Source organism: Zingiber officinale, chromosome 5A (genome assembly GCF_018446385.1).
Source record: "Zingiber officinale cultivar Zhangliang chromosome 5A, Zo_v1.1, whole genome shotgun sequence".
In the NCBI taxonomy this organism is placed as follows: domain Eukaryota; kingdom Viridiplantae; phylum Streptophyta; class Magnoliopsida; order Zingiberales; family Zingiberaceae; genus Zingiber; species Zingiber officinale.
Genome location: NC_055994.1, coordinates 38153203 through 38166217, shown reverse-complemented (window position 1 = coordinate 38166217; position 13015 = coordinate 38153203). Strand labels below are relative to the sequence as shown.

Here is a 13015-nt window from a genome sequence, read left to right as displayed (position 1 = left end):
AGATCTCCAGGTGCCTGGATCGGTCTGCAGACCGATCCGGACACACTTGGATCGGTCAGCTGACCGATCCAGCCTCTGTCGGATCGGTCCGCAGACCGGTCCAGCAGGGCACAGCATCGCAGCGAATTTGATCGATCCGTGGATCGATCGGCAGCTAGTTGGGAAGTTTAGTTCCTAGTCCCTAGCTCAGTTGGGATGTCCAGTTCCCTTTTCAGCATGTGTACACCAGAAAAGAAGGTCTTTAGACCTTTCTTATCAGCTGTCTTAGTCATAGTAGAGTAAAATTTCAATTTAGACCAGTTTTCCGCACAGTATAGTTTCAGTAGTTAATGTAGCGATCCGGCTCACAGTTTAGTACCCAGGAGTTGGGTCGTTACATAAGGTGTCATACCGATAGTGGCCTGATAGCTGTTGTTGTATGCAAATTTTGCTAGACTCAGATATTTGCAATAACTTCCTTTGAAATCTAGGGCACATGCTCGGAGCATATCCTCGAGTACTTGATTTACTCGCTCCGTCTGTCCATCTGTCTGCGGATGGAAGGCTGTGCTAAACTTTAACTTCGTGCCCAAAGCTGACTGTACACACTCCCAGAAGTGTGATGTGAATCTACTATCTCTGTCTGATATAATGGTTCGTGGGACTCCATGTAGTCTAACGATCTCCTTGAGATACAACTGAGCTAGCTGCTCCATGGAGTAGGAGATCCTGATGGCTAAGAAGTGGGCTGATTTAGTCAATCTGTCGACTATTACCCAGATGGTATCAAAACCATTCGTGGTTCTAGGTAATTCCATGATGAAATCCATAGAAATATCTTCCCACTTCCATTCTGGAATCTGAATGGGTTGTAAAACTCCTCCTGGTCTCTGATGTTCTGCCTTAACCCTCTGACAGGTTAGGCAGGTGCTGACATATCGAGCAACGTCTCTCTTCATCCCAGGCCACCAAAAATGTTTCTTTAAATCCTGATACATTTTGGTGGAACCTGGATGCATCGCATAAGGAGTCTTGTGAGCCTCATCTAGAATCTTCCTGCGTAGTTCCTCTTGATCTGGAACACATAATTTGTCACCAAAATATAATACCCCGCTATCTGATCTTCTGAACTCTCCACCTTCTGATTCTGCTAAACCTTGCTTGATTCTCTGAATTTCAGGATCCTGCTCCTGAGCTGTCTGGATGTCACCGAGCAAGGTAGACTCTAATGTCATAGTAGAGAGTTGTCCGACTATGAGCTCGAGACCGAAATCGGTGACCTCTTTCTGTAGGGGCGGTGACATGGCTGCTAGAGATAATAGGGTAGCGCTGGACTTTCTGCTGAGTGCATCTGCTACCCTATTTGTTTTTTCTGGGTGGTAGAGGATGTCTATATCGTAGTCTTTGACCAGCTCTAGCCATCTGCGCTGTCGCATATTCAGATCCTTCTGAGTGAAGAAGTACTTCAGACTCTGATGATCTGTATACACTCTGCACTGAGCTCCATACAAGTAATGTCTCCAAATCTTGAGAGCGAACACCACTGCTGCAAGCTCAAGGTCATAAGTAGGATAGTTCTTCTCATAATCCTTAAGTTGTCTGGAGGCATAGGCGATCACCTTGCCATCTTGCATCAGCACTGCTCCTAGTCCCAACTTCGAGTCATCACTATATATGTCAAAGCTATCTGCGTTCTCTGGTAGAGTCAGAATAGGTGCACTGGTCAATCTCCTTTTCAGCTCGCTGAAACTGTTCTATCCGTCCACCGAAATTTTCTGCTCTTTTCCGGTAAGAGCATCGCTGGGGAGGTTATCCTGGAGAAGTCCTCTACGAATTTCCTGTAGTAACCTGCTAATCCCAGAAAGCTTCTGATCTCACTGGCGTTCTTGGGTCTTTTCCAGTTGCTCACAGCTTCTATCTTACTGGGGTCTACCATGATACAATTCTTTGAGATGATGTGACCCAGGAAGGACACCTGATCTAGCCAAAATTCACATTTGGTGAACTTGGCGTACAGCTGATTCTGCTGAAGGGTCTGCAATACTATTTTCAGGTGCTCTGCGTGTTCTTCCTGAGTTCTGGAATAGATAAGGATGTCATCGATGAACACAATAATGAACCTATCTAAATATTCTCTGAATACCCTGTTCATAAGGTCCATGAAAGTAGCTGGAGCATTTGTCACGCCAAAGGGCATGACTATGAACTCGTAATGTCCGTATCTAGTCCTGAATGCTGTCTTGGGTATGTCCCCTTCTTTAACCTTCACCTGACGATAACCTGATCTGAGGTCTATTTTAGAGAACACTGCTGCTCCCTTTAGTTGATCAAACAGGTCATCTATTCTGGGAAGAGGATACCTGTTCTTGATTGTGACTTGGTTCAGTGCCCGGTAGTCTATACACAGGCGCATGCTCCCGTCTTTCTTCTTCACGAACAATATAGGTGCTCCCCATGGTGAGTGACTAGGATGGATGAAGCCCTTGTCAAGCAGCTCCTGTAATTGCTCATGAAGTTCTTTCAGTTCTGCTGGGGCCATGCGATAAGGCGCTTTAGAAATTCTATCTCCCTGTCTGGTGCTAGGCCTGGTAACTCTTCAGGGAAGACTGCTGGGTAGTCACATACGACTCGGACCTCTGCTAGCTCTCGGTCCTTGTCCTGACTGGTACTGACTACGCGTGCTAAAAATCTCGTACATCCTGAATCCATTAACTTCTGTGCCTTCATAGCTGAGAGAAATTTCTTGGCTTTTCTCTTGGGTTCTCCGATGAACTCGAATTGTGCTTCTGCTTCAGGTTGGAATACGACTTTCTGCTTACGGCACTCAATGGAGGTACCGTATCTGATCAAGAAGTCTATTCCAAGGATGACACCGTAGTCAGTCATATTTAGCACTATCAGATCACAAAAAAAGTTCTCTGTCTGCTATAATGACTGGCACTGCTCTGAGCCAGTGCGTGGATGCCATAATTTCTCCTGACGGTAGCGTTGTCAGAAACTGACTACTGAGTACCTCTGGGGGTATCGCTAATTTCTTTGCAAATGCCCTAGATATATATGAATGGGTTGCCCCAGTATCGAATAAGACAGTTGTACTTTACTGTAAAATACTAATCTGACCTGTAACAACTGTCGAGGCATTTGCTACGTCCTCTCTGGTCAGTGAGTAGATCCGTGCATTTGTCGTAGCTGGAGGGGCTTCTAGTCTGCCCTGGCTGATGTGTGGACCATCTAAAGCGGCCTGCATCTGATGTAACTGAGCTGGCTGGCCTCCATACTGAATCGGCTGGGGTAGAGGAAGACTAGTCTTGTTCGGGCACTGCTTAGCCATATTCCCTTCCTGTCCACACTCAAAGCATCCTCGTGTGCCCTTACGACAAACTCCAGGATGGAATTTTCCACAAGTAGCACACTTTGGATAACTGGGTTGCTTGCTGGCTGGCCCTCCTTTTGGGTAACTCCCTGGCTTGCGCTTGTTGCTGGAGTTCCCTTTCCAGTTAGAGCCATGGGAGCTGTGGCCCTGCTGTTTCTGAGTGCCTGAGCCTCCTTGACCTTTAGCTTCTGAGAGGACTTGCTTCTGCTGCTTGATGTTATTCTGGTAATGCTCAGTGATTAGAGCACTGTTCACTAGCTCTTCGGTGGTTTGTGGCCTATGAACGCCACCAGCCACGTTCATTGCTATTTCCGGCCTCAGCATCTTGAGCATCAACCGAACTCGTTCTTTTTCTGTACTGACTAGTTCAGGGAATAAACGAGCCAACCTGTTGAATTTCTTCACGGCTTCCTCAACTGATAGATTGCCCTGGCGAAACTCAGTGAACTCGTCGTAGTGGCGGTTTGTAACCCGCATGTGAAAGAATTCCTCAAAGAACTCCCTCTCGAAGTCAGCCCATGTCATCTGATTTACTAGGCGCTTCGCTCTGATTCTCTCCCACCACATGCGTGCATCTCCTGTCAGACAGAAGGAGGCGCACTTCACCTTCTCATGTTCTGGCCAGTCCAGAAGCTCCATCGTGCTTTCTAGTGTTTTGAACCATGCCTGAGCATCCCATGGTTCACTGCTGCCTGAGAAATTCTCTGACTTGACTCTCTGCCACTGGATCAGATAGGCTTCTCTCTGCGCTCCTGCTGCTGGGGCTACTGGTGCCGTAGGCTGGACTGGTGGAACCTCTAAGACCACTGGTGTCGCTAAGTTAGGCTCCGGGGTGACAGTGGGAGTGTTCTGCTGACTATTTCCTGTTGCTGTTCAGCTAGCTGCTGCTGTAACTGAGCCACTAGTGCTGTAAGGTCTGGGGGAGGCACTGAACTACCTGCCTCATGCTGGGGCTCAGTAGCTGGTGCCCTTCTAGCTGGGCGTCCTCGTGCTATTCTAGAGACATAGAGGACATGCATGACTAACACAAGCATAATAGAGTAACTATTGTTATCATGTTAACTACTATCATAAACAAGCATGCTTTAGTTATATCTGAACATGAAAACAAGAAACATAACGAAAGTGAGAGATGTTCTTACTTGGAAGCTGTAGGTACAATGTTGATGTGTGTGTAAGAAGTATGGAACTTGCTCTGATACCATTCTGTAACGACCCACCTTCTACTAACTAAGCTGTAAGGCCAATCGTTACATTATGCTGTGCTAAACTATTCCCTGACCATCACTAAAACTAGATGCGGAAGCTGTGCTAATTAAAATTTTACTCAACTACTAACATTTCTTGGTTCTATACATACTAAGGTAGGTAAACTAACTATTCATGACATGTTTTACCTTCCCCATGGTCAAGGAACTGAACTTAGACATTTTCCCGCTGATATCAGACCTCCCAATCGATCCATGGATCGATTGGAATGTCGGATCGATCCAGTGATCGATCCAGCACGCTACTGTGCTCGGGCAATAATTTGGATCGATCGGCTGATCGATCCAGGCTAGTCAATCGATCCATTGATCGATCCCAGAGCTCTCTGTTCGCGACAGAAATGGCTGGATCGATCAACCGATCGATCCAGAGGCCTACTGTTCGCGAAACCAGATGCCCAGTCGATCCTTCGATCGATTGGAAACTCTCGAATCGATCAGCTGATCGATTCGAGTTTCTGATTTCGTGCCAAAGGTCTGATTTCAGCACTTGCTCGTACCAATACTACTTATAACGTTTCTAAACTAATTGCCAAACATTCTAACATCACAAAAATAATGTTCTGAGCATGATAGGATGCATGATTAACTAATTCATAACACTTAACATATGAAGGTGCAAAATAACAAAATGCTAAAAGGTTCTAATGCTTAAAAACAAGCTTGCTGTAATTCCCTAGGATCTCTACTCCAAGTTCCTGCCCACACACATCTTCGTAGCATTGCCCTCCAGCCTCCACTAGTCCATCTTTCCTTTACCTTTATCTGCAGTATAAGGAAAAGAAAGTACCTATAAGCTTTCGCTTAGTAAGAAACCATCCACCTCACTAAAACATGCATACGATGCATCTATGATTTTAAAAACATGCTATTAAACATATGTTAAACTTGTTGAAGCATGGCCTACTGAAATCACTGAACATGAACACTAAAACATGGCATACAAAGCGAATCATAAGCTAGCAGGTGTATCAATAAGAAAGGACTAACTGAAACATAGCTGAGTTAAACTAAAACTGAACTAGAACTGATTTTACATATAATCACATGACTGATTGTGAGTTTGGAAAACTAATATCATAATAGATTAAAATACATAATCATGCTGCTAATGGGCCCGACAACTGTACGTGCTATGCGCGCATCCTTAACTAGACCCGGGGTTGCAAATCCCGAATTTAGTAAGGTTTACTAGGTTATCTAAACCTAGGGACCGACTATGGGAGCCCAACCCAATGGATATCTAATCCAGTACAGTGCCACTGAAAAGTAAAATACTGAACATAAGCTAATAAATTCTTGTCTTGCTTTTACTATGTTGTCTAGACCTAGAACTAGGTTATCTAAACCTAGAGGCGACTGTGGGAGCCCACCCATTGGACATCTAGTCCTGTAAAAGCTGGAGCAAGACTAAATAGGCTGTGTAAATGCTTCTAGTGCATTTATCCATGCTAATAAAATGCCTAATTGCATTCGACTATGCTAAACATTCTATCGAGCACTTGGTGTACGCTAGTGCACACCCTATGCGCCAAAATTTGCATACAACTAAACTAATACATAAAAATCACACGAATAGCTACTTATACTGCAGGTGAGGGGTTTCTTACCTCCTGCTCGAAGTTTCTTACGATTCTAATCGCTAGATTTCCGGTGGAGACGATCCTTTCGACGATCTTCTCGCTCCAACGCGTTCTTCTCGCGGAGGGGAACGTTCTTGTGCTGGAATCGCTGCCGGAAGGTGCTCTTAGGGCCCTAGGGAGAGAACCCTAGGGTTGGCGCCGAGAGGAAGAAGGAGAAGGAGAGGGGCGGCGTGTAAGGTGAGGTCTCGGTGGAGAATTCCCGAACCAAAGAAAATAAACCAAACCCACTCAAGTTTTCTATTTATTGTAAGTGGGTATTTCGGCCCAACTCCAATATAACTATTATTGATTCCCTCTTCTTTCAGCACACCCCTGCTGGGGCTCCTGGCTAGCCAGATTCACTTAAGTCTTGGCTCGGCTAGAGGTCATGGGTTCAATTCCCGCGAAGGCCGTTTTACGCTTATATTTATTTTTGCTACTTCCGCTACTCTAAAAATTCCGGAAAAATATCTAAAAATTCCAGAAAAATCATAGAATATTTCTAAAATAGTTTTGAGAATTTTCGGCGTCGTTTTCGGTTGCTTGGGTGATGCTTCGGCCTTCTAGAGTTGAGCTCATCCAAACTCAACTCCGGCCTTCTCCTCTCAAGCAGTCTTCCGCTCCGACTTCTCGTCTCTCTGAAATGTCGTACGCTTCCTTTTCGTCTACCAACGTACTCTTCTGTAGTACCTCGTCCCTTTGACGCACCGAGTCCGTCAACTCGCTTCCCGTACCATCTTTCTCGCTAATTGCGTCTTTCGCTCGACTTCTTATGTTCCTAAGCTCCTACACATTTAGACACAAGGATCAAATATACAGGATCTAATTTAACTTAGTTGATCACATCAAAATTACCATGGAATACTTATAGAAACGTCTCTTTATGATACTAGGACTTGCTTGTCATACTCCATTTTGTTTAGCAGTAAGATCGAACAGATATATTATTATTTTGATTATTATTATTAACTATAATGGAATTGAATATATTGTTTGAAGCTTAGTTGCATTGGACTGACTTTTCATACCATGCATAGTGGACTAGCAGTGCAGGGCTGAATTGATTTTTTAACATTCTCAACGTGCGTCAGGACATCATTTTAGCTTCTCGAGATATCTGGAGGATCAACATCAGAAATTAGTTTAATGGGCGTATTTTCAATTTACAACCTTGCTGCTTAATTTAAATAGTAGCTTGGAAAACCACTCTATCTGCAATTCAAATCTCTCCTTAACAGTATTATGTTATTTGTTTCGCCTTACATTTGATTATTTATTGTATTCTTTGTGATAGGCTAAGCAATAAGGAACCAAAATGTTTACTGCAAAAGGAAAAGGGATTGGAACCAACAGAGTTTGAAGACACTGTTGCTCAGGTAAAGATACATGTGAGTTTGATGAACCTTGCCTCATTTAATTTAGGTGCTGATTGGCTGAATATGCTTCCAGGCTTTTTTCGATTTAGAAAATGGTAATCAGGAGCTGAAGAGTGATTTGAAAGACCTATATATTAATTCAGCAGTGTAAGTATATCCAAATGTTATTATGTATTTGTATGTTCAAAGACAGCTGATTTCTGAATTATTTTATTCTGACGTTTGCTCTATCATGCTGTCAAATAGATATTGCAGGCAATAGGAAATCCGTTGCTATTCATGTTCCTTGCAGGCTACGGAAATCTTTTAAGAAAATTCAAGTGAGGCTGGTTAGAGAATTGGAGAAGAAGTTTAGTGGAAAGGTGAGGATTCATTTTTTTTCTTTCTTTCTCATCTTAACAATTTTAAAGAAATAAATGATGCTATATGCACTCAACTATGCTTCTAATGAATACACCTTAGAATACTTCTGTTAGTACTGAAATATTTCTGAAATTTTGTGTGTGAATGATCTTGCAAATCCTTATTAGTATGGGTATTGGACCAATGTACATTGTCTTTGTTAGTATATGAATTGATGGGAAAGTTTTATAAAAGGAAAAAAATTGGGCATTGCTTTCTGCATATGGGTACATTGGTCTAGATGCAATGTTTAGGTATAGATATTTGTACACGCATATATTTTTTCTTGTTTCTTAGTAATTTGTCTAGTATACATTTAAATTTCTTTTTCATTTGCTTACTACTTGACATCGTTCAACCTATCATGACCCATGGGATAAGGATATGGTATAGGAAAGACGAAGGTTCTGATTTCTATGATCCTGTATGTGGATACTTAGATTCCTCTCCCATTATCATCCCAACTGTTACCTAACCATCAAGTTAGAATGGCCATCTCTTAGAAACATTGCCTGATGGTAAACATCAACTATGAAAGAAAAGTGAATTTATCATTTGGTTGCTTGAAGATTGACTTTATAATACTTTCATCATTCTATATTGCCTATGCTTTTTGGAATCATGATTCATGCCTGAACAAAAAATAACTTAGGCTCTTGAATTCTTTGGGTTCATCTGAGAAAAATTTGTTGCTTTTCTATACCAATACTTATCCACCTTCATCGATTGTATTTTTTTGCTTCTAGTTGTACTTGATAATCTAAGCATTAGATCACTTTCTTCATTTTGGTTCTTTGTAGATGTTCATTTATACATTTTTTTTAATGTTTTCTTTCTCATGGTGTCATCATTTTGGTTTGTTAAAATTCTTTGAATAGGATGTGGTTCTTATTGCAACAAGAAGGATATTAAAACCTCCAAAGAAAGGCTCTGCTGTTGTGCGTCCTCGTAGTCGTACACTCACTGCAATTCATGATGCAATCTTAGAGGATGTCGTGTTCCCTGCTGAGATTGTTAGGAAGTGGGTAAGATACCGCTTGGATGGCTCTAAGATAATAAAGGTCAGTTCCTTGAGGTCACTGATTCTTATGTTTGTTTGCACTGGATCTTCTTGCGTTAGTATTTTTTTTTCCTTTACTACTGTTAGTTTCTGGAAACAATTCACAATTATATTCCAAAAATCATATTTAAAAACTATACTAATTATAAAACTCCTGAAAATTAGGTGGCGTTTGGTTTAGGGGTTTGGAAATGAGGAAATGAATTCATTCCTAAACTTTGTGTTTGGTTTATGGGAATAGAATTAAAATTTTGAAATGAAATCCAAAAACTTGGGTATTGATAAACCCACCTCTTCCTTTGGGTTTTAATGCGAATGGAAATGAGAATTAAGTTTTGGATAAAAACACCCTTAATATATTTATTCAAATTTTCTTTTATATCATTTACTCTTTCCTTGTTTTCTTTCATCATGCTCTCTCCTCATTCTATCATCACATTTTCTCTTTCATCATACTTTCTCTCTTCTCAATCTCTCTCATCATACACTTTCTCTTCTTGTTTTTTCTCATCACATTTTTTTCCTCTTCATTCTCTCATCACATTTTCTCTCTCCTCATCCTCTCATCATGCTTTCTCTCCCATCACTTTTTTTTTTATTTTTTCTCATCACTCTCTTTAATCATACTTTCTCTCTCCTCAATATCTCCGATCACACACTCTCTCCTCATTTTCATTTTCTCTCATCACACTTTCTTTCTCTTCACACTCTTTCATCATATTTTCTCTCTCCTCATCCTCTTTCATCATACTCTCTTTTATTACGAGTCCCTTCGAGACGATTTAGTGGCTAGTGCATGTGGTGTTGCCATCATGAGATCTGGGGTTTGAATCTTGACATAGCCGAGGTAAATGTCTCTCTCATACGCTAGTCATTATTCCAAAGGTAGCCACCCGTGATTACCTCCTTGGTGTTGGCCCTAGGATGGGTTGGCGGGGCTGCTGGGGACGAGCGTAGTCGCCTTTTGCGACCATGCTCTCTCCCATTACATTCTTTTTTCTCATTTTCTCTCATCACACTTTTCCTTTTTTCATTTTTTTCCATCACATTTTCTCTCTCATCATTCTCTCATCGTATTTTTCTCTCATATTCAATTTTCTCTTACACCTATTTTTTTCTTTTATTTTCCTCAAGGATAAAATTTTTTTTTGATTTATTTCGATAGAAAATATTTAACTAATCAAATATTATTTTTAAGAGTGATATTCATACTTATACCCATTCTCATTTCATAATATTATATTTCTTATTCTCATTCTAATTTCTAGGAAAGAACCAAACGCCATCTTAGCCTTTTTCTTTGACTTGTCAGTTGATTATCTTGTATGGGTCTCTTCCAACCACAAAGAAATGCTATTGGTCTCTTGTTAGTTTTATTGACTCTGTATATCGTCTGGTTTTCTCAAGTTGGATTTTCTACTAATTACTGACAGTGGAGGGTATGCAAATAAGGCCAATAGCAATCGCATTTTAGATTTGTTCTTCCCAAGACTTGTTTGGAATCGTAATTTTTTTTTATTTTAGTTGCTTGAATGAGATGTTTCTTTATCCAGTTTAGCATAATATGAGTTATCTTGAACTAGATTTTCTTGGACCCAAAGGAACTCAACAACACGGAATACAAGCTGGAGACATTTTCAGGTGTCTACCACAAACTCTGCGGAAAGGACGTTGTCTTCGAGTACCCAGTGACAGAGAGTGCACAAGTCTTCACAGCATTTGAAGAGATTTTTATGCATAAAACAAGTAGTTTTATGCCGAGGGAACTCTTCGTCAAGAAGATTTTATCATCCGGCGTTGCTTAATTTATAATTCGTGTTTGGACATCTATTTTGTATTTTTTTCCTCAAAAAAAAAAAAAATAATATACATTTTAGCTATCAGCTTCTGAACCTGAAACTTGTCATCTGATTTGTCATCTTGTCTATGCTGTTATCTTTTAGATTCCTCATATTTTCTTGTTCCTTGATTAATTATGTTGTTGGCTGAGGTGTAATGACAATCAATGTACTGGCTTCTGAGTTTTCTGGTAGGGTTTGGTAGGCGATACGCTCAACACGTCATGAATCTAGTCAGGAACTATATATATTCTTTTTTCAAACAGTTATATTTGAGCAACTTTTACGGAGCTGCAAAGATTATTATTATTATTGTTAATTTTTTGAATCATATAAGAGGATTAGAGTTTAAATTTAAATTTTAAATGTTGGTGTTTGAGTAAATTGCGATTTGGGTTTATTTTGTAGGCAAATCAAAGAGAGACCTAGTCGGGAAAAATTTGAACTGCTGGATTATCAAAAAAAAAAGTCTTTATGATACCCATATCACCCACCCTATATTTCTCATCATTAGCTTGTTACAATAAGCATGCTCGTTCTTTTCCATAGTCCTTGCTCAAACCTCTTACTTTGTTCATATAAAAAAAAAATATATAATAAACCGGATAATACCAAACTTGGGGTGACCTTGTTCATATGAGAACTAAGGTATTCCAATCAGTATCCATCTCCCTATTCGATTTATCACCTGATCCATTCTCTCTGCAATTCAAGTAAGTTAATTTGGTTCGCTTGATCTATCCGACGTCACAAATTCAATCGACTCTTATTGGTCAGCTCACTTAATCCTCCTAGTTAGCCCAGCTCGTCTGGTCCTCCTTTTGGGCTACTCTTTAATTTTAAGATACTAATTTGCCAACAAGTCTATATTGAAATGAAATTATTCTTTTATTGCATATAATGAAATTTTGTTCCCTACTTAAGTATTGAAATGAAGGAAAATAAGTTATTCTATCATTTCACTTCAAATTATCCATTTAAATATGGAAATGAAATTGTAAAGGAAATGAACTATTTTGGTTTTATTGTAGTCAATGCAGCCTAATTATTAATGATAAGTTTTAACTCGTCACATCTTTTCTCGAAAGAGATGCGATAGAATGTAGTAATTATAAACTTAGATTTACTCTAGGCCTCCTGGGTCTGCAGGTTTGTTTTGTCTTTTTTTTTTTTTAATTTTTTGATTTAATTTTTTTAAGGTATATTTTATATATTTAGGGTTTAAAATTTTAAGATTTAAGAGTTGAGTTATGATAAATTTGAGTCAATAAAATTTTTTCTCTTAGTTATAGTATTCAAAATTAAAAATTTTACATATTCATATGGTATATTATATGTATTTAGGATTTAAAATTTAGGAGTTGGGTTATAATTAAATTAAGTTAATAAATTTTTTCATATAGGATTAAACTTCTCTTTTGATTTATTATGTTTAAAATTAAAAATTTTAGTAGTTCAGAAAATAGGATTTTTTAAAGAAAAATTAATTTTTATTTTAAAAAATATTAATTCTAGACATGTGAATTCAATCGAGACGTCTGGATCAGTGGGTGTAGAAACACGATGAAGTATCTGTAGCACAACAAAGCTATATATATATATATATATATATAAAGTCCTGTTACCCTACGAGACTTCGAATACGCTCCTGTGCGCGACTCCTGTGTTGGCGCTACAGACGTGGATCTCTTTCTTTTCTTTTCTTTTTTTTTTATGGCTTTTGCTTTTTAACAAATGAAATCCACGTGGAGCTCTCTTCGGCAAACCAAAGGGACGAAGCTAGGGCACGCTGCGCACCCGTGTTTTTGTTGGCTTCCTTCCTCCTTGGGAAAAAGCTAGGGCAGAGCTGAACGCGTTGCCCTGTCGCCGTCCTCGCCGCGACAAGTTCTGCAAGCTAAAGGGGCGAAGCTAGGGCACGCCGTCCTTGCCGCGCACCTTCCTTGGAGCTAGGGCACGAAGCTTCCAGATCGTGCCCCTCGTTGCCTCGCGCGACCACGAAGCTTCCATCTGTTAGAGTGTATACTAAAAGCCTAGCTTTTGTAAACATTTATTTGTTGAAATAAAAGAATCACATTGGTCAATATCTGTATTTATTTA

At 40.0% G+C, this 13015-nt stretch overlaps 1 protein-coding gene across 1 annotated transcript; it reads left to right on the top strand.

Moving 5' to 3' along the window:
• Nucleotides 1-2113: 2113 nt before the first annotated feature.
• LOC121979530 (40S ribosomal protein S7-like) lies at nt 2114-10885 on the top strand (the record flags this gene model as incomplete). The annotated part of the gene is made up of 6 exons (XM_042531518.1): nt 2114-2134; nt 7574-7618; nt 7692-7765; nt 7857-7980; nt 8899-9081; nt 10664-10885. Coding segments are annotated over 6 exons (669 nt in total), but the record flags the coding sequence as incomplete, so codon positions are not given.
• Between the last annotated feature and the right edge of the window lie 2130 nt (nt 10886-13015).